The sequence below is a fragment of the Leptonychotes weddellii genome, chromosome 4 (assembly GCF_054177405.1).
Source record: "Leptonychotes weddellii isolate Sample4059 chromosome 4, ASM5417740v2, whole genome shotgun sequence".
Lineage (NCBI taxonomy): Eukaryota > Metazoa > Chordata > Mammalia > Carnivora > Phocidae > Leptonychotes > Leptonychotes weddellii.
The window spans coordinates 154,074,716-154,102,147 of NC_138372.1; the positions used below are offsets into that span (position 1 = coordinate 154,074,716).

The following is a 27,432-nucleotide window of genomic DNA, read 5'->3' on the forward strand; positions in this document are numbered from 1 at the left end:
GGGGAGGCGGGGCGGTCAGCCCGGGATGGGGAGGCGGGGCGGTCAGCCCGGGAAGGGGAGGCGGGGCGGTCAGCCCGGGAAGGGGAGGCGGGGCGATCAGCCGGGGATGGGGAGGCGGGGCGGTCAGCCCGGGAAGGGGAGGCGGGGTTGGTCAGCCCGGGAAGGGGAGGCGGGGCGGTCAGCCCGGGAGCGGGAGGCACTCTTCTGGCGGGAGGAAAACGAAGACGGAAACTCCAGCTCCTGCATTTCCAAGCTGCTGCTCAGGAGCAGACGGCAAATTAGCTACTAGCTCGAGCGCACGAAATAAGAACGTAGAGCCGGGGCTGCCCTAACGCCGCGCACAGTCTCTGCCTCCCGGGCTAGCGGCTGGAGATCAGGGGCATGGTTAGGAGCTTCAGCGTACCACTGCTTGTAGGGCTCACACACACACACAGCACGTTTTGATTCTGCAGTTCAGTGGTGAGGCTGGGTGATTTGGGAAAAAGGCAGTAAACTGGGAGGTCAGGTATCACCACTGCATCTCCTCTAGGTGTAGACGGTAGGCGCCGATTTCTTAGGATGCATCTTGAGCACAGTTCGCACTGAAAGGGTTTCCATTATTTATTTCCATAGCGGACGCTGGCTCGTGGCTTCGGGCTACTCGTGTGCTTTGCTCACAGCCCAGCCCTGGCACGCCTGTGGCTCCTGAGCCTTTCACAGTTACTGCTGGTGCCCCCCCCCAAACCTACTCAGATCCATTTGCTGCGCCTGCGCACCCTTTTCGCAGAGCCACTGACGGCCTGCTGTGTAGATGGCCCCAAGAGCCTGCAAGACGACCTCCCGTCAGGCAGCCTGAGCTTTGGACACACTGCCGTTGGAGCGTGTCAGTCCAGTCACTTGCCCGAATCAGGACAAATTCGGAGCTAGTCATTTATGCTCTAGGGTAGTGCTGTCCAACAGAACTTTCTGTGACGATGGGTATGTTCTAAGACCTGTGCTGTCCAACTTAGTAGCCACTAGTCACAACTACTGAGTATCTGAAATGTGGCTAGTGTAGACTGAGGCGCTGAGTTTTTTAAAATCCTGAATGCATGCATGCATGAATAAAAAGGCAGCCTCCATGTCAGAACGCTCAGAAACTACGAGTAGGCTATGCATGAGGTAAGTTTTATTTTCAAGTTGCCTGAGAGTTACCTAGAAACTTCACCTTACGTAGACTTTTGTTCCCGAAAATCAGTCTAAGAGGCCTGAGTCCAATTTCTCTGCTTAGTACCCTGGAAGACCGTGACTATGGTCTAATCCTTCTTTGGTTCTAGTTGTGAGAATGTCTCAGAATGTGCACATCAGTGCCCGTGGGTGAGGGCTGTGGAAGGTGATGGAGGCTGAGATGAATTTGAATGGACCCCAAGACACAGCCTGAAGCTCCACAGGAACATTTTAGGATGTTTGGCTTCTGATTATTGAGATTTTATTGCAAACATCAATAGTGCTTTCATAGCTACCCTGCCAAAGATTTTAAGGCTTAGGATACTCAAAATTTAAACTACTGTTTTGTTATTTTATTTTATTTGTATCTAAATGCTCTAGGTGTGATCCCTGACCCTGAAGGCCTCCTCCTCTATTCACCTCTGGGGCCGATAATCACTTCTTCTTCAGGTCACCCTTGCTGTTCTCCATAATCACAATACGTGGACGTAAGAGGGCTTTGAAAGGAGTTTCAGCTCCACACACCATTGCCATTTTAATCTCGTGTCTCCTCTTGTTCTGTTCCTGGGTCTCATTCTCTTCCCTGCACCCGAGCCTTGGCTGTAACCTATTTGGCACCTCAGTCCCTTCAGAATGGAGAACCCATCTTGTTTCTATCTTTTGCTCAGGACAGAAGCCCCCAAACCTCAGTCCTCTATGCTTTCTGTCTGTTGTCCCAAACTTCTTCCAGAGTTTGTCCCACACTGGTCAGTAATTCATTCACAGGCATTTTAGGGCCCCATACCGCCAAGCACGATGCCAGGGAGGCCATAAACGTTACGTTAGCATGCCTACCTTCTAGGTAAGGAAGGAGAGGTAGAGGAGTAATGAAAACTGTGTCCAGAATCATAAAGCACATACAGAAAGAGATGGCAACAGGAGCCAAGTCTGGGAGCTGTCAACTACTTGGATCAAGACTCAGGTTTGGTGCGCTTTTGGGCTCAGAATAAAGACCTTCAAAAAGAGGATAAGCACATGATGCATTAAGATAATCTGTCACATGAACAATAAACATGCATTGAAGGTCCTAAGAAACAGACAGACCCTGGCAGCCCCATTTCCACAGGAAGCACCAACAACCGAGGAAGAACTTGCTATGGGGTCTCGCGCCGAGCAAACTGTAAAAAGCACAGTAATAGTACATTCCCATATGACAATCCCTGTGCCACAAGTGAAGGCCCTTGCTTGACGATTCTACCTGAATTTCAAGACTGTAAACGCATGGGCATAGTTCCTCTCAAAGGAACTGGGGTGGAGACCCAGGAAGGTGACGGGGTGTGGACCATCTCCCAGATGTCACTGTTCCTTCACGATGGAGAAGCAGTTTGTTCTTTGGGTCCGTGTTGCCCCATGCCGGGCTGTCAATGACAATTCACCTATCCGGATAGAAATGTGTGGCTATATTTTGGGGGAGTTCTCAGTTCCTGACGCAACAGGACGCAGGAATATAATGTGCTGAAATACTTGTAATTGACCAGAACCGTCTCAAACTACAAGTACATCAGACTCAAACACAAGGCCAAGGCTACCTGGTGGCAAGAAGAGGGTACGTGTGAACTGGGCTGAACCAGGCTTCCTTCCTCCGCGGCATGCTGTCATAGATTAAAAGGTCCTTCTCGGTCAGTACGACTAGTGCCGGCTTCCACTGCTTCTCACTCTCCCCGGGCACCTGGAACAGAAAACAGGGCGCTGTCAAGTCACAGCCTGCAGGAGGAGAGACGAAAGGAGAAGCTGGCTTCCCCCGCAATCAGAAGACCTGACCATAGGAGCCTTGGGTTCAGGTCGTGAAATTAAAATGAGAAGAAACCATTCATGGTCGCAGGATTCTTGATTCTGGAAAATATGTTTTCTCAAGGGCCCTGGCACGGATCGTCAGCACAGCCAAGAAGGAGCCCAGCTGCCAGACATCTGTCACTGTTTCTAACCTGCCAGTCAGCCCTGAAATCACTATTTCAGAGTGGGACACAGATGCTTGGGGAAATAAGCACTCCCAGATGGTTCTCTGGTAGAGTACATTGTTTTTATCAGGAAATGGTAAGGTTTGAAAGCTTTTGAAGAAATACCCAAAGGCTCTGAAAATGTATTATGGCGGCAAATGTCTGTCTGGAGAGGTAGGAGACATCAGAGCCCTTCATCTGGACTGTTTCTGTGACTCAGGCACCATCTTAAAATTCTCTTAGTTTCACTCAGCACAGAAAATTCCTTAACTCTGGGAGTGAAATGACCTGGCAGGGATATAAGAGGATTCAAACGTCAAGCTGGATGTTTGGAGCAGGTGACCCTTAAGGTCCCTTCCAATCCTGGGAGTCAGGTAGCTCAGGTCTTATCTCATGAGCCACCCCCGCTCCCCGGTATTGATCACCAAACTCTGTACATGTTCTTCCATCTATGAAAATTCCCTCCTTCCAATGTGAACTCTGGGCCCTGAGATACATCTTTATGCTCAGTTTGAAAACACTGTGTTAGCCTTGTGACTCAAAGCATGGATCATGTCCCAGGAGCATCAGCATCACATCCTAGACCTATTGAATCAAAATCTGCATTTTAGCAAGACCTTCGGGTGGCTCATTAAAGATTAAGAATCACTGCACTATATGAAGTCAAGGTCGTCTTTGACACTGGCAATTCAGTGAAGGTTCAACCCTTTCATGACAAACCACAATCCAAAATCTATTCAAAATTAAGCTAGGCAGTAAACTGAATAAATGATAAAGCTAATTTCTTCCCTTTCTATTCTTATCATTACTTTTCTTAAGTGCCACAGTGATATCTGTATTGAAGTGGCTTTAAGACTGAATGATCAAAGCAGAGAAGATGTGCAAGATGGCAGAAGGGGTGAGACTTATAGGTTACACAGTTTTATGGGCTGCCTGAATCTGAGTCCCCCTCTCTCCATTATTTATTGCCCAGGTGACTTTGGGAGAGTTATTATTCTCTGTCCTTCTATTTCCTCACTGATAAAGATAATATCGCACACAACAGTGGTTAAGAGTGTTGTCTCTGGAGCTAGAATGCCTGAACATAAATCATAGCTCTTCCCAATTTACTAGCTGTGGGATCTCGGCCAAGTCAGCTCATCTCTTTGTATCTCAGTTTCTGTACCTGTAAAATGGGGAAATAATAGTACCTATACCCGAGGACTGTGGTGAAGGTTGAGTTAAAATGTCTAAAATGCGGGGTGCCTGGGTGGCTCAGTCGGTTAAGCGTCTGCCTTCGGCTCAGGTCATGATCCCAGGGTCCTGGGATCGAGCCCCGCATCAGGCTCCCTGCTCAGCGGGAAGCCTGCTTCTCCCTCTCCCACTCTCCCTGCTTGTGTCCCCTCTCTCACTGTCTCTTTCACTGTCAAATAAATAAATAAAATCTTTAAAAATAAATAAATTAATAAATTAATTAATTAATTAAATGTCTAAAATGCTTACCACAGTGCAGAATAAGCACCATTTAGAACCTGGTAAGTAGCGTATAACTCATAATGCTAGAGTGGAGATTAAATAAGACCGTACACGGGGGGCGCCTGGCTGGCTCAGTCAGTAGAGCATGTGACTCTTAATCTCAGGGTAGTAAATGCAAGCCCCAAGTTGGGCGAGGAGCCTACTTTAAATAAATAAATAAATAAATAAATAAATAAAGACCACGTATATAGTGTGCTTAGCATAATATCTGGCAGATGGTAAGACCCTCAGTGAACCACAGGGTGGGAAAATTGTAGCAGACTCACTGGTTTCTAAACTTGTCAAAAGGAATTCTTTGGAAATGGCAACAATATGACACTTTCTTTGGGAAAAAAAAATATATAAGGAAACCAAGAATATCTTCGGTGCTAACAATTTCAACTCATTCTTTTCCCATCCATCGCAGAGTTCTTCCAGGAAGAATCCATTACACAATGATCATGCACCCCTTCCAACAATTCCAAATAAAAACTCCCCTTCAGGGCGCCTGGGTGGCTCAGTCGGTTAAGTGTCTGCCTTTAGCTCAGGTCATGATCCCAGGGTCCTGGGATCAAGCCCCACATGAGGCTCCCTGCTCACTGGAGAGTCTGCCTCTCACTTTCCCTCTGCTCCTCCCTCCTGCTTATGCTCTCTCTCATCCCCTCTCTCAAATAAATAAATAAAATCTTAAAAAAAAACAAAAACCCTCCCTTTCTAGAAAGAAGAAATCACTGTAAAGCTATTTATACTAGAATGTGAATAACTACCTGACTTATTTCTCCAATTATGCATTTGATACATATTAAAAAAAATCTAGTTTTAGCCTATTGCTTTTTCCAACAGAACAACAAATCTTTAAGATATCAAAATAAATTGTTACAGCAAGCAATGTACTAGACCTTGAGCTATAGTCTCAAGGCATAGTGTTGGTGGGGTTTGGAATAAATTTTTTCTAGCCTCTACATTACACTTAGTAAATTACTTTTCCAGTTCAACAAATTGGACTGGAAAAGCTACAAATGATCCTTCCAAAGTGCCTATCTCACTTACCTAGTCAGATCTGCTCCATTAACTTTGACTGGGACCATTTAAATGTGAACACAAATAAGCATCATTCTTCAAAAACAGTATTAAGTTGGCAAAATAAACCTTAACAGTGAATGCCAACAGTAAAATGCAGATCTTTCTAATGGTGGAATCACCAACTCACTCACGTGTCAAATAGTATAGATAGGTATGAGTCATTCTAAAGCCCTAAAATATTTTGTGGTATATATATATATATATATATATATATATATATAAATATAAAATATATATATATTTTGTGGTATATATATCTTATATATATATAAGAACTGATCATGTTTCTCATGAAGAAGGCGAAGGAGAAGACACAGGGAAACAGACACACAATTCTGAAATTACCCTGAAGCACAACTGGGATCAGCTGAATCCTGTCCCCTTCGTCACTTCGGCAGAGCATGAGAGAAAAGGTTTACAAAATGACAAGACGAATTTGAGACGGTGGAAAGAAGTCACTGGTAACAACTGAGGGAAGTAGAAATAAATGTAGGAGATCACGTTGTATCTCTTAAACTTACAAAATGTTACATGTCAATTCTCTTTCGATCAAAAAAAAAAAAAAAAAACCTGAGGGAAGTAGAGTCATTAAATCCTCTGAGACAGGGCTTGTAAGTCATCTACGTCAGCAGCTTTCAAACTTTTAAATTTCTTTGATCATTCTGATCAGATTAAATCACAGGTCAAAGAACAAAACGTAAAACAATTGAAAGAGGCTCTGTATGGGGTTACAGCCTGGTTGAGATCCGAGACTTTATGCCTTTGTCTTACCGCCAGCCACACACGAGCCGCACCTCTGAGCGAGGCTCCTAGCAACCACTGGGATACAGTTTGAAAGCTGCTGACCTTGTTTTCTCTAAAATACCTAGAATCTGCAGATTATTTTCAGAGACAGTTGTACCAAAACCTCTCAGTACCTTTTTTGTAGGTTATTTCCAAAAAAAGACTACTACTGCGGTTGCCTAGGCAAAGTTGTAATGATAAAATTAATTAATACACACAGACGGCTTAGAAAAGTGTCTTGCATACAGTAAGCAAGCAAGTCTTTAAAAATAGTAGCTACTCTAATTCGGAAAGATATATGCACCCCTATGTTTATAGCAGCATTATTTACAAAAGCCAAGATATGGAAGCAATCTAAGTGTCCATTGCCAGATGAGTGGATGAAGAAGATATGGTGTGTGTGTGTGTGTATCATTATGTGTGTATATATATACACACACACACACATATATATACCATTATATATACCACTATATATATATATACACACCATTATATATCTATCATTGTATATACCATTATATATATGTGTGTGTATGTGTGTGTGTGTATATATATATATATATTCCATTATGTATAATGGAATATTACTTAGCCCTATAGAAGAATAAGATCTTGCCATTTGTGACAATGTTGATGGACCTAAAGAGTATTATGTGAAATGAAGTTAAGTCAGACGGAGAAAGTCAAATAACCTAAGATTTCACTTACATGTGGAATCTAAAATACAAAACAAACAATGCCAAAAGACAGAAACAGACTCAAATACAGAGAACAAACTGGTGGTTGTCAGGTGAGAGGGGTATGGGAGAATGAGCGCAACAGGTAAAGGGGAGTTAGAGGCAAAAACTTCCAGTTATAAACAAGTCATAGGGATGAAAGGTACAGCATCGGGAATATAGTCAATAATGTTGTAATAACTTTGTATGGTAACCAATAGTAACGACACTTACTGTGGTGATAATTTTGTAATGTACGTAATTGTCCAATCACTATGTTACACATCTGAAACCAATACAGTATTGTATGTCAACTATACATTAATTTAAAAGAAAATGTTAGATATTCTTATTACCACATCAAAGTAGGAATAGTGCCTATCAAACAAAAGATCTGAATAAACTCGGGTAAGAATTACTTGCCTCTCTGGGTCTAATGTCCTCCCTTGTCAAAGAATGGGGTAAGACAGGGGAGCCTGGGTGGCACAGTCAGTCTATGTATCCAACTCTTGGTTTTGGCTCAGGTAGTGATTTCAGGGTCCTGATCTCAGGGACCTGAAATCGAGCCCCAAGTCGGGCTCCACGCTCAGCAGGGAGTCTGCTTAAGATTCTCTCTCTCCCTCTGTCCCTCCTCCCCACTCCCCTCTCTCTATAAAATCAGTAAATAAATCTAAAAAAAAAAAAAAAGAATGGGGTAAGACAAAGTTATTGCTTTTTCAGTTTAAAATTGCCTGCTCCTAGGCTGGGACTGCTTCAGCTACTAGGACTCTTGCTTTATTACTTCTGTGTTCCATGGACTCTATTCATAGGGCAAAAAAAACAATGTATGGATCTCTTTTTCTCCACTCATGCCAACTCACTCTTCCTAACACGGTTATTTTCTACCTTCTCCTTGAGGACAGAGTGGCAGGGATAGCTCAGAGGCTTTGGAGCCCAACGGCAACATCTTCGAAATCTGGCTTTGCCACTTCCCAGCTGAGAGATTTGAAGAGATTTCTTAACTGCTGTAAGCACTTGTTCACTGACGTGTACCATGCCGATAATGGCCTCCTATGCATATTTTTATGAGGATTAAATGAGACAATGTATATAAAGCACTTCCCATATGGCAGATACTGGAAATGTTAAACTATCCCCATCCCACACCTCACGCACACACTTGCTTCCAGCTACCCTGCTCAGGAAGAAAGGTCTGGATGTGAGGCCAGTGACTAAAAGCAGGATAAAAAAAAGTTCACAGAGAAAGAAGGTCAATCACAACTTGTGTTTGGGAGATCTTGACAACTTTTTAATTTAAGTCTCTTCACCTCAGATTGCTAGGAATGTAGAACAAAGGGCAAGATACCAGGGTAATAATAATTAGCAGTTATCAACTTCCCAATGCTTTACAAACATGAGATAATTGATCCCTGCACCAACTCTCAGAGAGGCAGATAAAGATCCCCTCCACTTCACCAAAAGGAGAGGAACAAGTTTCAATGTGGCCACGGGAACACAGGGAACATGCTAACAAGTCGCAGTCTGCAGCCCTCTTCTAGCTGGTCCCAAACAACACCGGGACCCAGCGGTCGGGAGCCAGGTGGGACATCCACACCTGGGATGCAGAGCCGAATGGAAAGGAAGAGAAGGCAGAGGAGAACGGGAAAGGGGACTAGCCAGCAAGTTCAAAACCCAGGCTCTGAGGGAGCCTCAGCTCCGTTGGACTCGCTACTGGATTCGCTTCTCTCCTCTCACACAACTCCCAAACTGTTGGCACCTGGATCACATGGTGACTTCAAGGGTGGCTTACAGTGGGGAACAGACAGAATGATCCGTCTGGTTTGATAGATGTCAAGACAATGCTGAAAAATGTTAGAGAAAGCAGAATGAAAATAAGGAAAGAGAAATATGGTTTGACTGCGGGACATTTAGGGAGGTTATCATTTTCACATGCCAACGTTCCCAATAGCAGCAGTCCCCGATTTCAAATGTGTTCCCTCCTGCCAAATTCTGAAACTGGCTCTGGAATTCTATAAGCCATATACAATAAAGCCCCAGATTCAGGGTTCATAAATAGAACTCTCACTAGAGTCAACATGCAAGTTAGCATAGTAGGACTCTGGTGCTTGCATTATGGATAAATCACTTCTGGGGGACAGCAGGACCATGCTCCCTCTCAAGGCTCTAGGGAAGAATTCTTCCTTGCCTCTTCCAGCTTCTGGTAGCCACCAGTGTTCCTTGAAGCTGTGTCATTCCCATCTCTGATTCCATTGTCACATGGACTTTCTGTGTGTCTTCACGTGGCCTTCTCATCAAGATACCTGCCACTGGATTTAAAGCCCACCCAATTCCAGTATGAACTCAACTAATTACATCTGCAAAGACCCTATTTCTAAATCAGGTCACATTCTGAGGTCCCGAGTGGACATGAATTGGGAAGAGGTGGGTAAAGCCAAGACATTAATCATAAGAAAATGGCAAGAACCCACTACATTTTCAGTCAGTTTTCCAGTTTTCTTTTTCTCTCTTTAAACATTTGCAGACACGGGGTATGTTTTTTGAAAGTTATCTTATTTACTGAGTATGCAGAAGGTCAGATGTTAATGTACTCTAACAGAAGCCTTTGATGGCTCTATTAAAAGTAATGCTTTGGTCCCCAGGATTTCATAATGAAGCCAACCCTAGGGCAGATGACACATATCCAAGGAGATAAGTGCACAGCCAGGGTTTTAAATCTTCTTTTGTCATACAGCATCATGGAAAGAGGAGATAGAAGGCACATGAAGGTCTAGTTCCCATCGAGGCACAGAGCAGTTCAACCACATGAACCTGGCCTTTCAGTTGTCTTTCCTCATTTTGCTTACTGCTAATGAGACAGCTCTTCAAAATGACCACATTCTAAGATACATTCCCAAGTCTCGTCTTGCTTCTTAAAGACTGTTGGATTCTACTTGGATTACTCTGTATCTCTGTGTCACTTCCAGTTCAGGCTACGCGTAATCAATTTGGACTAAAAAATTGGAAGAACCAGATACAGCCACCCAAGCCTGTGTCTTGTTAAGTTGGGGATGATTTTCTACCCTATACTCTTCTCTGCCTTGCGAAAAGCAGAATGACAACCTTACTGGAGAACTCAACTACAGGAAAGGGGAGCGCCTTTCTGCCCATTGTCTATCCCAATCTAATTAACTTCCCCTCCAAGGAAAGAGGGGCTGTGACTCTAATTGTTCAGATCTAGAGCTGTCACTGGGTCTTTTTTAATAGAAGGCATTGTCATATTCATCACAAGTGGGTGTCTGTGGTCACTACCCATTCACTGCAAATCACCATATTTGCATGAAGGGAACATGTATGCTGGACTGGTCCCACAGCAGCCTGGCCATTTTGGTCCACACTGTTGACTCATTTCAATACCCAAGCATCCTAGCTTCAAAAGAGGCCAGAGGAGGCAAGACACATCACTTCGGCCGTGTTCTATATGATGCAGCATTTATCTGAGTTTGGCATTATTTAGGGCTTTTTGGGCACTTGCCTAGCTATTAATAAAGATGGGTTTTTTCCTTGTTCTTCATTAGTACATCATTCCCTCTCACTCTCAGTTGGGAACCCCAGAAAAGAGAAGGGGTGTGTAGTTACACTACCCAAATCCTACTCTGAACCACCCAACACTCAGCATTCTGGAAGAAAACCTGGCCATGAACTTGGACCCCCAAACTGGATTCTGCTGTGTGTCGCCTTGTCATGCCCATTTTGAATAATTCTGCCTTTTTTTTCCCCCTGCCCACATTAGTTTTTACTACTAGACAGTTTATTCTCTCTTTCCTTCCAGAGACGCTCTGGCTCCATGATCATCAGCTGTTTTCACCTCCCTCACCCAGCTTCTTGGATCTAGACTTGCCCGACCTGTCAATTCCTTCTCTCATGAGGGAGCCCCAGCTCCTAGAAGCCTATCTCACCAACCATTCCATTTAGAGTCAGAAGATGTATTTGCCTCCCCACTTGGTGCCTTGGCTCAACTGGGAACAACCTGAGTTTCCCCCCAGGACTTGGCAACTTCCTTTGGACACGTCCAAACACCAGCTGTTTGAAGAGGAGACCTGCTGTTTCTACACAAATGAATTCCTTACACTGCTTCATATGGGTTTGTTCTTTTAAACTTGTAAACATTCCCTTTCATCTTGTTTACTTGTGTGCTCAGTTCAACCTTTTCTGAGGAAAGTCCAAAAGTAAATTTCAACGCCGCTCCCTGCCTGAATTATACAAAATTATAATTGAGTAAGGTCAGAATTGTTTGGGATTTGCTCTGTCTTTGGACCTCAAAATAGTAGTAACTTAGAAGGGACACTTAGGAGAGAAAGGTTTAGAGAGAATGTGACATGTTAGGTTTTGAGTCATTTCAGTCTGACGGTTTATTTTTTTTTAATTTTTTTTTTAATTTATTCATTTGAGACAGAGAGATACAGAGAGAGAGAGTAGGAGCAGTGGGGAGAGGCAGAGGGAGAGGGAGAAGCAGACTCCCCGCTGAGCAGGGAGCCTGATTCGGGGCTCAATCCCAGGACCTGGAGATCATGACCTGAGCCGAAGGCAGACGCTTAATGACTGAGCCACCCAGGCACCCCAACAGTCTGATGGCTTAAAAATCTACATCACAGGAAAAGAATTCTTTTATTAAGGGAAGAGAGGCTGAAGGGGTAAATGTGTATTAAGAGCCTACTGTGTGATGAGCAGGGTTGTGGGTTACATGGTGGCTCCCGCTCCTCCAAATTCAGATGGCGAAGTCCGAACCCCCAATACCACGGAATGTGACCATTTTAGGAAAGATGGTCATTGCAGATGTAGTTAGTTAAGATGAAGTCGAACTGGAACACAACAGACCCTAAACCAGTATGACTGGTCTGCTTGTAAGAGGGGAAATGTGGACACGGGGAGAATGTCACGTGGACACGAAGACAGGAGTGATCGAGCCCCAGAATGCTGAAGCTTGCCAGCAAACCACCGGCAGTGAGAAGAGAGGCAGGGAGCAGATGCTCCCTCATAGCCCTCGGGAGCGAGGAACCCTGCTGGTGCCTGACTCGTGAGTTTCTAGCATCCCGCACGGCGAGACAATCCATTGCTGTCGTCCGATTGTTGTAGTTCTTTACGGCAGCCTTAGGAAATAATATCAGCACGGTGCTCCACTTCCCCTCCCTTAACCCATTCAACACCTCGAAGCATGTATTATTATCTACGTTTTCCAGAAGAAGAAACCGTGGCTCAGAGAGGTCATGCACTAGCCAAAGTTACATAGTGATAGTTACAAAGCCACGTATGTGCCTTCCTGACCTCAAAGCTGTGATACTTTTCAGATCACAAAGCTGCCTCTCAGAAGAAAGGAAAAGGGGGGCAATGTGGTGACGTGAGGGGAAAGGCAGGAGGGAAGACCAGCTGGGAACTCGGCTGTAGCGTCTCCCGCGGACTGGGGTGCATGGGGTCCAGCTCTGTGCAACTTGGCAACATACTCCTCGCCCTTCTTTTCCACCTCCTGGCACACGGGGCTCCCCTCAGGCCAGACATCAGCTCAGTGCAAGTTCCTCTGAGTAATCAAAGCTCTTTATTCCTCAAGTCTCACATCTGATTAAAGTAATTCAAGACTAAGTTGTAAATGACTCATAACCCTTAATATGTCTTTTCACTGAGGGATATTTCTATTTATAACGAGTAGGTGAGACAAAATTAGTCCCTTATATTTATTCTTCATTGCACAATTGAAGGGCTAGTAAATGAAACATGGTCTGTTTTCTAAAGGCAGTGAAATATTCCATTATACTATAAATTTAATTTGCAGGCTTTTGTTATTTTAGCAAACCCTATTTTTCGCTGGTGGTGCTCACTCTGGTACAAATGTCTGCCAGTTCTAAGTCCAAATTAATGGGCTGTGCAGTTCTCAATCAACCATATATCCTATGTTCAGCAACATATAATAGAGTACAGTAGGCTATGAAATTTGGATATTTGTAACTACTATACTTTCCTAGATATTTGACCCACTAGGAAGTTAAGCAGTTCCTGACCCTCCTAGCTCATGGCTGCAAAAACACCAGATTCAAAGCATATGCTTTCAGCAATGTTATAGGGCTGTATCAACCACAGAATCTTCTAGACAAGGAGTCACAAATTTAGAGACTACAGAGAACCAGATGTAAAAAAAAAAAAAAAGACAACCCATATCCCATTTACGGGGGAGCTTCTTTTTAGCATTAGCCAATCATTCATTACCAGGAAAGATAATAGACACAATGTTGTCAAAAGAAGCATTTCAAAAGAACCCATAAATTTGTATTTTTTAAATGTGAATTCTCCCTATTTTTAAAAGTTTGTGTACTGGTTTCCTATCGCTGTTCTAAGAAATCACCACAAAAATAGTGGTATTTATTCTCTTACAGTTCTGGAAATCAGAAGTTCTAAAATCCAGGTGATCGCAGGTCTGCTGCCTTCTGGAGGCTCTAGGGGACAATCCATTTCCTTACCTTTTCCAACCTCTAGAAGCTTCCTAATTCCTTTAGCTCATGATTCCACATCAAATTGCCTTTTCACCCTCTGTTTCTGTCACAGCATCACCTACTCTTGACTCTGACCTTGCTGCCTCCCTCTTATAAGGACCCATGTGATTAAATCCCCCCCTGAGATAACTCAAGATAATTTCACCATCTCGAGATCCTTAATTACATCTGCAAAGTCCTTCTTCCCATGTAAGACAATGTATCTATAGGTTCTGAGGATTAGGATGTGAACATCTCTGGGAGAGCATTATTCTGCTTACCTCAGTTGGCAACTAATTCAAGTTAGAAAAACAATAATATGAAATGAAGTGATATGAAGTCTGGCACTTTAAAAATCTCCTGCATGTCCTCTTCCCTCTACTCCACCCCCAAAATGGGTAAATAGAGAAAACAAGATAGACTTAATATAGACAATCATAAAAATTGGGTTATGTGCACCTGGAGGTTCATTATTGTTTTTTTTTTCTTTTTATATGAAAAAAATTAAATTCCTCTAATAAAAATTAAAAAAACTAAACAACACAGGGACTGAGAAAATACACCTGCAAGGAAGCCAGGCATGGCCCACAGACTGCCAACTTGCCATCAAATAAAGACACTTACTTGTTGAGAAATAAGTGCACAATCCCGGCAAATGGATTTGCAGAACTCACAAGGCAGGGTTTCCATGAGTGCCTTGTGTTCCTCAAGGGCCCCAACATTCCACTGAAGTGCAAGTGTGACCTGAATTAACTGAAGGCTGAGGTATAACAGCGGGTATTAGCTGTTGAGACAGATTGGCTAAGAGCAGCCTCCATCCTCAAAATGTGTGTGTGTGTGTGTGTGTGTGTATTCATCGTGGCTGAGCTGGTGGTTCTCTTGAAGAAATACCACCTTCGTCTCTGTATGAAAGGTGGATACCAAAAAAAGTGGACACCTAGTTCAGGGGATCAAGTGAAGGGTCAGGGAAAGATGTAAGTTAGTGATCTTTCTTGGAAAACTGAAGTTTATTGGAGAAATTTCGATACAGTGGCTTCAAGATTTAGGGACTCTCCAAGCTTCTGAAACCCAGCTCTCACAAATGACAAAGATCTCCATAATAGTCCTCTGCCCCTAACATGCTACCTGTTTCTGCCCCCTTATTTATTCCTTCTAATTTTTGAAAACGCAGCCTTTGGAAATTCTCATCTTGTGTGGGATGACTGTCCTCATGGGCTCTTGGTTCTATATTTTCGTGAGGTATCCATGTACCTTCCTAATGCCTGGGATCTAAAGGGTGTTCCAGAGACTCCAGCTGAACACTGAAGGATGGAAGTCATACCCAGATAAACACGGTAAACTGTCACCGTCTAGCACTGTTTAAAGAGCCCAGACACCTGTGATCTCTGTGTCTCTCATGGGCTTTCTTCACCCACCCAGGGCTCCAATTCCCTGTTCCTTTCACAAGCAGTGAGCTGCCCAGACTCAGCTTCCAGAAATGGATGAAAGGTTGCTTCTAATCTGTGACACTCACAGATAATTAAATTAGACTCTTCTCTGTCTGGTGGGGAAAGCTATTTTATATTTTCATTAACTCCAAAGGGCCTTTTCAATTACAGTCCCTGTTGGGTAAACAAGTTATCTTTGACTAACAGCCTTTCCTTCTCTAACACCCAGGAAACATGCCCTTTACAGGGATGCTGATGTGCAGCAGAAATTCATAATGTGGTAAAAAGTTATCTTTTGAAAGGCAGTTGACATTATCATTAAATCCAAAAGGAGCAAGTTCTTAAGAAAAAAAGTCTCTGCTTCAGCATCTTATGTTTTGTTCTCACTGGGTGTGTCTGTGGGTTTTCTTGGAGATTTTCTCATTTTATTTCTCCCTCAAAGGAGAAAGGAAGGGTGCTTTGAAGGAGGAAGACTATTAAAACGTAGGGAGTGTCTAGCCTCTCACCACGTCAGCATTTTCTAAAGTCATGCCCTGGTCTTACAGCTCTTCAATAACTTCAGACACCATAACACTATTCACTGTATGAAAGAAATATGAACATGTTTGCTTTCAGTGGATTTATCAGATTTTCAAAACTAAATAAACAGAAGCAAAAAATAATTCATTTTAGAGATAGTTCAACATTAGTTAGTCCACTTATCCTACTTTAGTTTAAATGCCTTCATAAAACCTGCCCCAACTAGGAAGATTCATTTTTCTTTTTCTCTGACCTCCTGGAAGCAGAGAGGCAATGTAGTATTAAGAGCATAAATCTTGCTGTCAGACAGTTCTGATCTGCAAGTCAGCTCAGCTCTTCGCAATGTGATCTTGAATGAGTTATCTTCTCCACATTTCAATTTCCTCATCTGTAAAATGGGGGTGATAAAGTCCCTCTCCCGTTAGACCATTAGGAAGATGGAATCAGATAATGTGTATAAATGGCTCATAGTACAATGCTCAGCAAAGATCACGTGTGGTCTGCAGCTAACTTGCATCAGAATCAGCTAGGCTGCGAGGGACAAATTCTGATGTCCGCCCCTTCTAAGACCCAATTATTCAAAAGTGCTAGGGGTTGTAAAAAGAAAAGGGGGGGAGGGGGAAAAGTGCTAGAGGTGGTACCAGGAACCTGCACTTATAACAAAGGCCCTGGGTAAGTCTGGTGTGTACGATTATTCAAGAACATCTACAATGAGTGTTAATTATCATCACCATGATTTGGTGAAAATACCAATTCTTGAATCCCAAATCCACTGAATCCTGGTATCTAGGGATTGAGACTACACATCTCTATTTCTGCAACTTCTCCGGAGACTCTGATACACAGCCTGCTTTGGGATTCCCTGGCCCACATAACTCATTCTGATACTGGCTCACAGCCCTTCATTTTTTAGCGATTTAGCCAGTGTCCATGATGTTATGAAAATGTTTGTCGTTAAAGTCAGCTGACCTGAATAAAGGTGTGTCTGCCCGAGTACACCTCTGAGCTATGATGGGCTCTGCTGAGGGAACCCCCACCCCCGCCACATTTCTTCCTAATGTGACATCCATGAACATTGGATTCCTGCATCATTTTTCCAAACCCTAGTCATTCATGTACCATTTTCATGATTTTTGTTGATTTCACTTATACCATTATGGGATTCACTGTTAGCCGCTCACCCGATATCTGTTCTCTTCTTCTTTTAAGTAAAAGGACTCCAAAATTATTAGGAGTGACAATATGTCCAGTTACAAAATTCTATTTCCCTGATCCCGATTATCCTTCCTGTCCCCCCGTCCAACAATCCCAACACAGATGTATCTTCTGCCTTCACCCAGTAGGCTTGTTTATACATATCCAACTTGACACGCATTTGGTTGGATCACACGTACAGACACATCCTGCACTGAGAAGAAGCCTCTTTCATGTCTGCTGGCATGCTCTTTGTAGCTGTCCCACAACAGACAATAGAAATGTTATTTCTGAGCAGAATATAACTTTGAAAACAGGGTGACATGTTTTCCCTCCTCTTTCTAGCCTTATGTTCTCTTCCTCAGATTGCCTTTCCGCAACACACAATCTATCTGTGGCCAACGTGTTCCTTTCTGGAGTAAAAGAACCACAAGGAAAATTCCAAGGGCATTTGAACATTCTATCAAAGCCCAGCAGCAGCAAATGAGACATAGGAAGGCAGTGTTTCGAATGTAGTACCATGTCAGTGTGGAAATCATGCCAGGTACAAACATTTTCTGGATGATCTTGGACCTTTGCAGAGGCTTTTAATTACAAGTTTCATATAAAATTACCTTTATACTATTTAAATAGGAGATCCATCTTCAGATTTATAAAACTGTAAATGTAGTACACTAACTATTGAGAACCTAAAGAAACGTGGCTTTCTGAAAAAAGAAATCTTTCTTGTCATTTTTTTTCTGTCTGGCTTTCTGAACATATTCATTCATTCAATAAACATTTCTTAAGATTTCATTTATTTGAGAGAGAGAGAGAGAGAGCACAAGCAGGGGGAGCGGCAGGCAGAGGGAGAAGCAGGATCCCCGCTGAGCAGGGAGCCCGATGTGGGGCTCGATCCCAGGACCCCGGGATCATGACCTGAGCTGAAGGCAGACGCTCAACTGACTGAGCCCCCCAGGCGCCCCTCAGTGAATATTTCTATAGCATAAATTGTGTGCTGGGTCCTCTGCTCATTCAGTGGCCTCACTGCCACTGAATGGTGGTAGAAGGCAGACAAGTCAGGAAGAGTAAATAAGCAAATATAAAAAAGTAACTTTGGCAAGTGTTACAAAGAAACAAAATAGGCTAATATGATTTAAATACGCTGTAAAGTGTAATAGAAATTTTCACTTAGGAACAGTTCAATTGCTGTCCTCTGACAGTTCAATGCTCTAGCTCTGTGGAGTTTTTTAAATCTAAATTTTGGCTTCTACGATATTAATCATCCATTAAGTGTCACTTGCAAAAGTACTAAGCATTTACTTAATGTTTCTAAAATAGGGATAAACATTTTTGAAAGGACTTATATTTACTTTGATTTAATAATCATCTACAGTCTTTGAGAATATTTACTCAGCAAGTTTGAAGTCGACCAAATATTTTTAAGACATGGAATCTACAAAATATTATGGTAACTATTTTAATAATGGATGGTTATCCATCCAGTCATTCAATTACACAAGGAGTCCTTACCAAATTCCTACCACAAGCCAAGCCCTGGGCCAGGCTTTAGGAACTAAACAATGAATAAGACTTCACCCTTACATCTAAGGGATTCATACTGTCAGGAACATAAGCAGTAGGAGACTGTAAGTGCTGGAAGAGAAAATGTCCTGTGTGTTCCAAGGAGGAAGACACTGATCCTGCCTCACAGGATGAGGGTTAGGATGGAGGAGATGTCATCTCTCCTGATGCGACAGCTGGGACTCTCCTAGTCAAGAAGAGGAGGAGGAAGGTACAAGAGTAAAGTAGTGGTGTAGGCAAAGCTTAGGAAGAAAAATCATGCATCCAGAGAATGGTCACCAGTTCCATGGGGCAGGCGTGTTGGCTGAAGAGGAAAAGAGACAACACTGGAAAGACAGCAGCAATCTGAGGTGTTACAAATCCACTAATGGCTTTTTACAAAACATGACTTAACTTCCTGAAACCCACATGTCCCGTGCTTACAACATACTCTTGGTCCAGGATCTTGCCTTTTAAGCCAGGCAGTCATGCAGTCAGTAGGTCCTCAGGAGAGCTGTGGTGAGAGTTGTCTCTCCTGTGCCTGGAGCACAAAGACCAGACCAACAGCTGAACCGGGGACCATCAATAACCCCTGCTACCCTGCACAGTGGAACCGCCCTCATCAGAACTCTTTCTGTAACTCCATTACCTCAACAACTTCAGGTTCCGTGCCCTGGTTATGCTGCCCATGTGTCTAGGAACCACCCTAAAGATTTCTCCTAACACGGCCATGAGTTCATGCCTCATACAGGGTTGGGCGCCATGACACTATCTGAGCCCTTGATTTTTTTGGCAGGAATCCCTACATCTTTCCAAGGCAGAGCTCATGGTGCTAACTCTATCCCATTAGCTACTGTTCAGGGGATGCTTCCAGAGCTCAACCAGCGCTTCCCACTCAGGCAACACCCTGGACTTTTGCGTGTACCCCAACCTTGCAGCTCATTCCCTTTTGCTTTTCTGGGCATCGTAAATATTTTTTTATAGATAGACCCTAGCTCTGCCCCTCACATGAAACCCTCCTGCCTGCCTCAGCATTCTTCCTACCAGAATGAGTTGCATGCTTTCACTGAACTCTTCCCCTTCAGCCCCAACTTCGTTCTGTGGTAACACCCCCATTTTATTGAATGAGCACGCCAGCACTGAGGTAGAAAAGAGTTTTCTTTGTAAGAATTTATTTGAGTTTTAATTTTAACATACAGTAAACTATTTCCATGGTGGTACCTAAGTATGTATTTATGAAATTGACTCTACGGTTTCTTATAACTTTAATCTATTTAAGTTGCTATAATAATAACACTTACATTTTTTTTTAGTATTTACCAAACACCAGGCATTACTTTATAAGCATATCTCATTTAACCTTAAAACAATCCTGGGAGGTACGCCATTATTATCCTCATTATAAAATTAGGCGACCTATTGTTCAGAGATCTTGAGTCCCATACCCAGTTTACATAACTCTACTTTATTGTTTATTATGCCACGATATTCTATGGTTTATTATTGATGGATACACAAAGGATGCTGGATCCGCAACACTTAAACCAGTGTCTAGTGTATAATAGATGCTCGGTATGGTCTGTGGAAGACCAAGTGGTAATACATCCTGACAGGAAAATCCCTCCCTGAGGAAGAAGACCACGGTTACAGAATAGCTTCCCTCCGTGTTTTACCCCCACTGGAAGCAGAGGACCAGAAACGCCTATTTCTGTTGGGTAGTTGGTCAAGGCCAGATCACTGCAATTTAAGCCAGTTTCAGAGACAAGCGGCCTGTATTTAGAAGGGCCTCACACTTGGTTTAATGCTTTCTATTGTTGTCTTGAAATTCTTAATACTTTTTGAACAAGGGGCCCCACATTTTTACTTTGCAGTAGGTCTCCGAAATTATGTAGCCAGTCATAACTACTCTGTAAGCTCCATAAACACAGACACTATTTTGTTTACTGTTATATCTCCAACATCCAGGACAAGTTTGGTGTAGAGCAGGTGCTCTGTGTGTGTGTGTGTGTGTGTGTGTGTGTATTTTTGCTTTAATTAAAGATTAACTTGAAGCAGAAGCCAATGACTTACTCAAGGGACTCTAAATTTTTGGCAAGAAGTTCAAATTGGATTGAAGGTGGGAGAGTCTAGAATGCTCTGGAAACCAGACAAGAGCCCTCGGCTATTACCAAGACTACCAGACAATGGGGCACCTAAGAGGTAGATACCCTTAGACTTCGCAGATAGGGTTAGGACTCTACCAAGTGGTTGAAACTCCCATCACCACTGTGAGCATACTTGTGCTCATATTGTTTTTTGTACCTGTGTGTGTCATCAACCAGACAGTGAATCACTCGTTTGTCTGTTTGCTCTCTGTTCCATTTCTTCCTCTTCTCCAGTGTGATGGTTAGTTTTATGTGTCAACATGGCTAGATTATGCTATCCACTTACTCAATTAAACACTAATCAAGGTATTACTGTGAACGTATTTGTAGATGTGATTTACATCTATAATCAGTTGATTATATTATATTCCACTGTCCTCTGAGCTGCCTCTGATGCTCAGAACATTGCAGGGCATCCTCCGCCTGCCCCTCCATCTGGACCCGAACTTATTCTCTCCAACACACCCAGAACCACAAAGCACACCCTGAGGGCTCCAGCATGCCTGGCTTCCCTTCCTGGGAAACCCTACACTACACTTACTTGGACCAGGCCCTGACCCATGAGCATTCCCCATGATGGATAAAAAAAAGATTATCCTGGGTAATGCAGGCGGGCCCCAACCAATCAGTTGAAAGGCCCTATCAGCAAAACTGAAGTTTCTTTGAGGAAAAAGAGATCTACCTGTGGAGTACAGCTTCAGGTCCCCCTGTAAGTCTCTCAGTGTCCAGCCTGTCCTTCTCAGTGGTCCACCCTATTAGTTTCAGATTTGCCAGCCCCCACATAAGCCAATTCCTTGAACTAAAATCAATCTCTCTCTCTGTCTCTCTCTTTCTCTGGTTTCAGAAATATAGGTAAACACCTGTTCTCCCTGACACTCAAAAGTCATCCAAACAATAGTATCTACCTTGAACATAATAAAAATCAGTTTATTATGTATCATTCAGGGTCCAGTCAAGAAAACAGAGCATTGCCTGGTAGTCCAGAGGACTGAATATATGGAGCTAGTTACAAAGGCTTTGGAACAGCTGAAAAGTCAAAGTGGGAATGAAAAATCAACCCTAGGCCAGCAAAGGCTTGAAGCTCTTCCCATGGTACAGCTAATGGGACTGAGAGAGGGTAGTGATGAGAGTAGAGCTCCGGAGCGGGGAGATTCTAAGGACCAGAGCAGGAAACAAAACCATGGTCGGCCAATGGGGAGCTTGCCCCATGGAAGAAGGAACTGTCAGGTAAGAGCTAGAACCAGACGAGACGTAGCTGCTCCAGGCGATGGTCCTCAAAGCAGAAAGAGGGAAGAAATACCTTGGCTTCTCCATTCTCCTGCCCTCCAATTTCTACCTGTGCCTCACATTGGCCTAATTTAAGTAGGTAACAGTGTCTACTTCACAGGATAACTGAGAATCAAATGAAGTATCATATGAAAAGGAGCAAGCACGGTTAAGTATTACATAGGGTATTAATAGGAGTACCTGTGGTCAAGTGTACACTGTCTTCAATAATGCTGGCCTTGCAGGGCTCATCAGTTATGAAATGACATCACTGTCATATCAGCACATCCTTAACCAAGTCTGGTCCCTGCTATCCCTGTGCTAATCATGTGTTTTAATGACAGCCTTTCTGATTCCCTGGAATGGGTTGTCTGCATGGCATTCTACTTCCCTGAAGGAAGCCTCTGTAGAGGAGGGTAACACACAAAACCTAGACCCTAAGCAGCCTGGCACTCAGCATCATGAAGTCTCAAACACACTTCTGCCCTGGATTTTCTTGGGTCCTTGGATCATCAGTAAGTTCTGAAAATTAGCCATTTCAAACTCAAGAACACACTTCCTGTCTTTTCATCTTTTGCTTCGAACACTTTACTTCTTCCTATAGCATCTTCTTATGTGCTTTTCATTTACCAAACTGTTGGACTTAGTCTGCTTCATCTCTACCTTAGAGAATTGGTGACCTTTTTCATTATACTCACTTTTTCCCTCGAGCCATCTTAAGACCTGAGGATCAAAAGGCGTACATGCTATTCTAGATAGACTGGCCAGAGATGCATAGCAAGTCCGGGACCTCCTCATTCTCTGCCAGGAAGGAGTATCTATGAATAACTCTGCCTTTATACTTACAGTGTGGGGAGTATAAGGTTTTGGGTAGAAAACACATTAACCAATGACAATATGATGGGTTGCTGATGTACTGCAGCTGGCATCAACCACTCTCTGTTTTATGAGTCTGTCAGCGCACTCCTTCTGACCTCTTTTGCCTCATACAAGCCTCACCTCCAACGAATTCTGGAGTCCTTTCCAGCCCCGTCCTCCTGAGTGTCCCACACATCCTGTCTCCACCCCTTTCTCTCCCACCCCCATAGGAACTCAGTTCTCTTTCATCTGCATTGTGTTCAAAGAGGTGTAACTTAGCTTAAAGGAAGTGGCTTCCTTATTAAACAAGCATTTTGGTCTCAGTGGCTGCAATGATCCATTCTCATTAAATTAAATTGAAAAAGGGATTGTTCAGTTGACGACGATGACGATGATGATCATGATGATCATGATACAAGTAACAAAAACCCACAAACAACATACCACTTGAGTTTAGTTTTACTACTTTCTCATTAAGAGAATATTAGGGAACAATCTTTTCTTACTGCTTCTATTATAACAGTCACTAATTATCTACAGTTGACCCCATTTGTGAGAAAAACTAAGTTATCTATAAACAGATTTTTTTTTAACTGTGAAAAAAAGGCTGAACACTTTGCTAGAAAACTATCTAGACAAAAAATATAAACAGTCCTATGTCAAACTAAGAAGCTGGGCAATTTTTAAAAATCCATTCACAATGGAACAGGTCATCCCAACTAAATGAGGTGATATGTATTCATTCACGGGACAAATATCGCCTAGCACATGCTGTATGCCAAGTACTGTGCGAGCAACTGGGCACGTCGTGACAAGCAGAACCAGACAGTACTCCCCAGATGGAGCTTCTAGGCTGGAAGGGGGACCAATGTTACATAAAGCATCAAACAGACAATAAATATACAATTATACACGGTGCTAACTGCTGCCACTTACGAAGCTTACGTGGGAGTTCTACTGAGTCAAGTCCACTTTCTCCTACTCTGGAAGGTTTGCTATTCTCTTGTTCTGTTTTGTTTTAATTTTTATTGAAGAAGAGTTGATGCCATGTTATATTCCTTCACATGTATGAAGCTTTGCTATTCTTCATTCTGACATTCCTTTTGCATTGACTGCCGTTAAAGGCAAGTGTTAACCAGGTCAATGAATTCGATGTGCACACTTGGAATAAAGGGCACATGGGTGTTGCCAGCTTTTTGGACATATTTTTGCAAACAGCAGCTCTTCACCCACACCCTGTTCCCATGGCTTTTTTTTTTTTTTTTTTGCAAATGTTTATACAGCTGTTAAAAAGAAAAAGGGGGGAAGAAACAGCTTTTGGGACTCACTCAACAAAACAAAACATAATATCCAACCAAAACAGATACTCCTCTCCTGCTTTGATTTTCCACCTTCTCAGACTTTAAAAAATCAGTACCAGAGGATTTTGATTCACAGGGTGGATAATGGCAAGGACTGTGAGGTCAGCAACGTTCTGTTGTGACACCATGAGGGACATTCAAGTATTTAACAACAGCAGAGCCACCAATCGAAGTGGGGCAGGCATGGGAAGCAAGCCCTAGGTCCCAATCAGGGGCACCAGCCTCGGAGCTAGCCTGGGAGGCAGCCTCACCAGCTGACATGGCACTTCTCTGGCCTTCCATCGTGTTCCAGCACCCATGCCTGAATCCAGTCTCCCAAGGTCTTTCATCCAATCAAATGTTTATGGAGCACATCCTATGTCGTCGTAGCCAGGGAAGTGGGTAGGGAAGAAAACACAAGCACTCCCTGTCCTCATGGGACTTGAGTCAGTGGTGGTGATAGAAGAAAAAGGCAAGGGGACACACAAAGGATTGCAAATTGTGATCATGAACAAAGCAGATGATGAGATAAGGGAGCAGAGAGAGGGAATGACTTCATTTAAATAAACTCATTCTTACAAGGATTGTTTAGGCTGCCAGGGTTAGTCTTGTACGGTATCTGCACCTTAAGAAGGGACAAACCACTAAGCCAAAGAAATAAATCGTTAATGATGGGATTTCAGCCATAAAATGGCATAATAAGAAAATTATTTGGAGATGGCACACGGAGCGGGGTTTTTCCTAATCCCATAAATCACCTCATCTAGGAAACCATCCAGGGAGCCTATTTTTAAAGCTGGCCCGAATTCACAAATACAAAAAAGTCCTTGTCTAGAAGCGGGGAAATACAGAACTGTTTAAGGAGTTCCTTCTTAGGATGAAGCAGGCAGGGAGGAAGGGCTTTCACTGTTTATTTTACCCAATTCTGTATTGTTTGAGTTTTTAATGAGTCTTTATTACTTCTGTCACTCACAAAGTATGTGTGTGTGGGGTCTCTTCTAAAGAGCTCATGTCTTAATGTATAAACCTCAAATGATTTTGATATTTCTGTATTATTTCAAACCTTACAGTTTGTGGTAATTATAGCAGCCATCAGAAAGTAGTACAACATCTGGGATGGGGCATTAATCTGCCTCCCACAAGTAGTGTGAAGGATTTTTATAAGCCTGTGTGATTTGCACACACCTGTGTAATAGCCAGAGTTCTCGCTAAATTGTTTTTTTTTTTTTTTTAAACAGAATGGCAGTTTTCAGGAGTACCAGTGGGAAAAAATGAGTATCCTTCACAACAGAACCACAGAGAAAGATCCTAATGAATGAGTTTGCTAATTGATCACCATTTTGACTGGTAAGCTCTTAATGAGGACGTAAGTCATCAGCTAATTATGCAAAGCGAGGGTTTGGGAGCACCACCAAGGAGGCAGAGCCAGCTCATTTGCTGATCTCTTCAGACTGGGAACAGTCCACTATCCCTGTGCCACATGCACAGCGATGGGACTCAGCCTCCTACCACGGATGATCCCATCCTGCGGTGTTGATCTGCAGAGGCCTGAAATCCTAAAAAAGGTTGTGGTTCTGCTTACTTACACATAGTTCAAACTAAAAGCAAGACTTCACTTCAAAACAGAACATATTTTGTATGCTGAAGGAAAAAAGAGTCTCTTGGTAGATTTTCCAGCTGTAAAATTCTTCATTCATTCCTCAGAGCTCAACCTCTCTCTTTTTTGGAGAGCACCACTTTGCTGGTGCTTATAACTGTCCACCAGGTAAGCCATCTGCACACAGTTCAAAACCATCAGCTTTAACCACATCCTTTTCTACTCCTCTCTGCTCCTTGTGGTTCTCAAAGTCCTTAATCTGGCCTCATGTTATCCTTCCTTCCGGCAGGAGGGGGGAGTGTCTCTATGATTCTCTAGGCTTATCTGGCCTTTTTTCTCATGGGTTTCCTCAAACCCCCACATTAATTCTCCACCCTCACATTTTCATGTTTGCTCACAACAGAACCCCCATCTGGAATGTTCTTCCCCACTTCTTACCACACCAACCTTTACCCATCCCTTAATGTCCATGCACCTCCTCCAACTTGTCATTAGCTGCAGAATCACTTGGCATACATTTACTCTATGCCAAGCTCCCAACTGGGTACTGGGGATACAGCAGGGAAGACAAACCAGGTCTCTACCTCCAGGAGCTTAGTGTCCAACGAGGGAGATAAGAATAAAAAAGGTAAGTCAACAAATAATTCAAATTGTGACAGGTACTATATTAGTTTCCTATGGTTACCACAACTTGGTGGCTTAAAACAACAGAAATCCAGGGGCACTTGGGTGGCTCAGTCGGTTAAGCATCTGCCTTTGACTCAGGTCATGATCCTGGGTCCTGGGATGGAGCCCTGTATCAGGCTCCCTTCCCAGTGGGGAGCCTGCTTCTCTCTCTCTCTCTGCAGGCACCCCCCACCCCCAAGGGCTCATGCTCTCTCTCTTACTTTCTCTCAAATAAATAAATAAATAAAATCTTTTAAAAAAAAATTCCATTCTCTTATAGTTCTGGAGGCTAGAAGTCTGAAACTAGCGACATTGAGCTAAAGTCAAGGTGTCTACAGATCTGTACCCATTCCAGAGGCCCTAGAGAATTTTTTCTTTGCCTTTCTAGGATCTACAGCTGCATTTTTTGCAGTCCTTGGCTCAAGGGCCCCTTCCTCTATCTTCAAAGCCAGAGAGCACAGCGTCTTCTCTCCCTGAATGCTTTTCTCTGCTTCTGTGTGAGGTTTCTCTCTGCCTCCCTCTCATAAAGACAAGAGGGATTGTGATTACATGGTGGGCCCACCAGGATAATCCAGGATTACTCATCTCAAGATCCTTAACTTAATCACATATTCAAAGACCCTTTTTCCATAGAAGATAACATTCACAGGTTCCAGGGCTTAGGACCTGATATACCTGGCAGCCATTACTGAGTTTACCACAGGGGTCCTGCAGAAAACAGTCAGGATGGGAAGAAAGGATGCTGCCTTTAAATGAGGTGGCCAGGGAAGGTGAATGCCATGAGGGAAATTTAAGTCAAGAATTAAAGAATGAGAACAAGTCTTGGTCCTTGATTCTTTATCAGTGCCCATCTCAAAATATAAATATGCATCAAAAATCAATCAAAATTCTATGTAAATAATTTGAATAATGGCGAGCTGTATAATTGTGTCATTTCTATCTCATGATAATCTAGCGTATTGCCTCTTGAAATGGTAAGATGGACAAAAATGACACTCATGTACATGTGGATTTGTTTTTTGTATGTTTCTGAAGCTAACTGCTGGTTGATGCTTTTGCTCAAAACCCTGATTTTTTATTTATTTATGCCTCACTTCAAAACAAGTTTGAAGAATTAAATAACTGTTTGACAATGATAAAAG

General features: G+C 43.0%; 1 protein-coding gene across 1 annotated transcript in view; it reads right to left on the minus strand.

The window, feature by feature from the left end:
- SNTB1 (syntrophin beta 1) overlaps positions 1-27,432 on the minus strand; it is a 210,963-nt gene that overhangs the window by 29,051 nt on the left and 154,480 nt on the right. Inside the window, exon 4 of the mRNA XM_081816469.1 lies at positions 2,754-2,893. Within this exon, the coding sequence (XP_081672595.1) occupies positions 2,754-2,893 (140 nt within the window). The remainder of the gene's footprint in view (positions 1-2,753; positions 2,894-27,432) is intronic.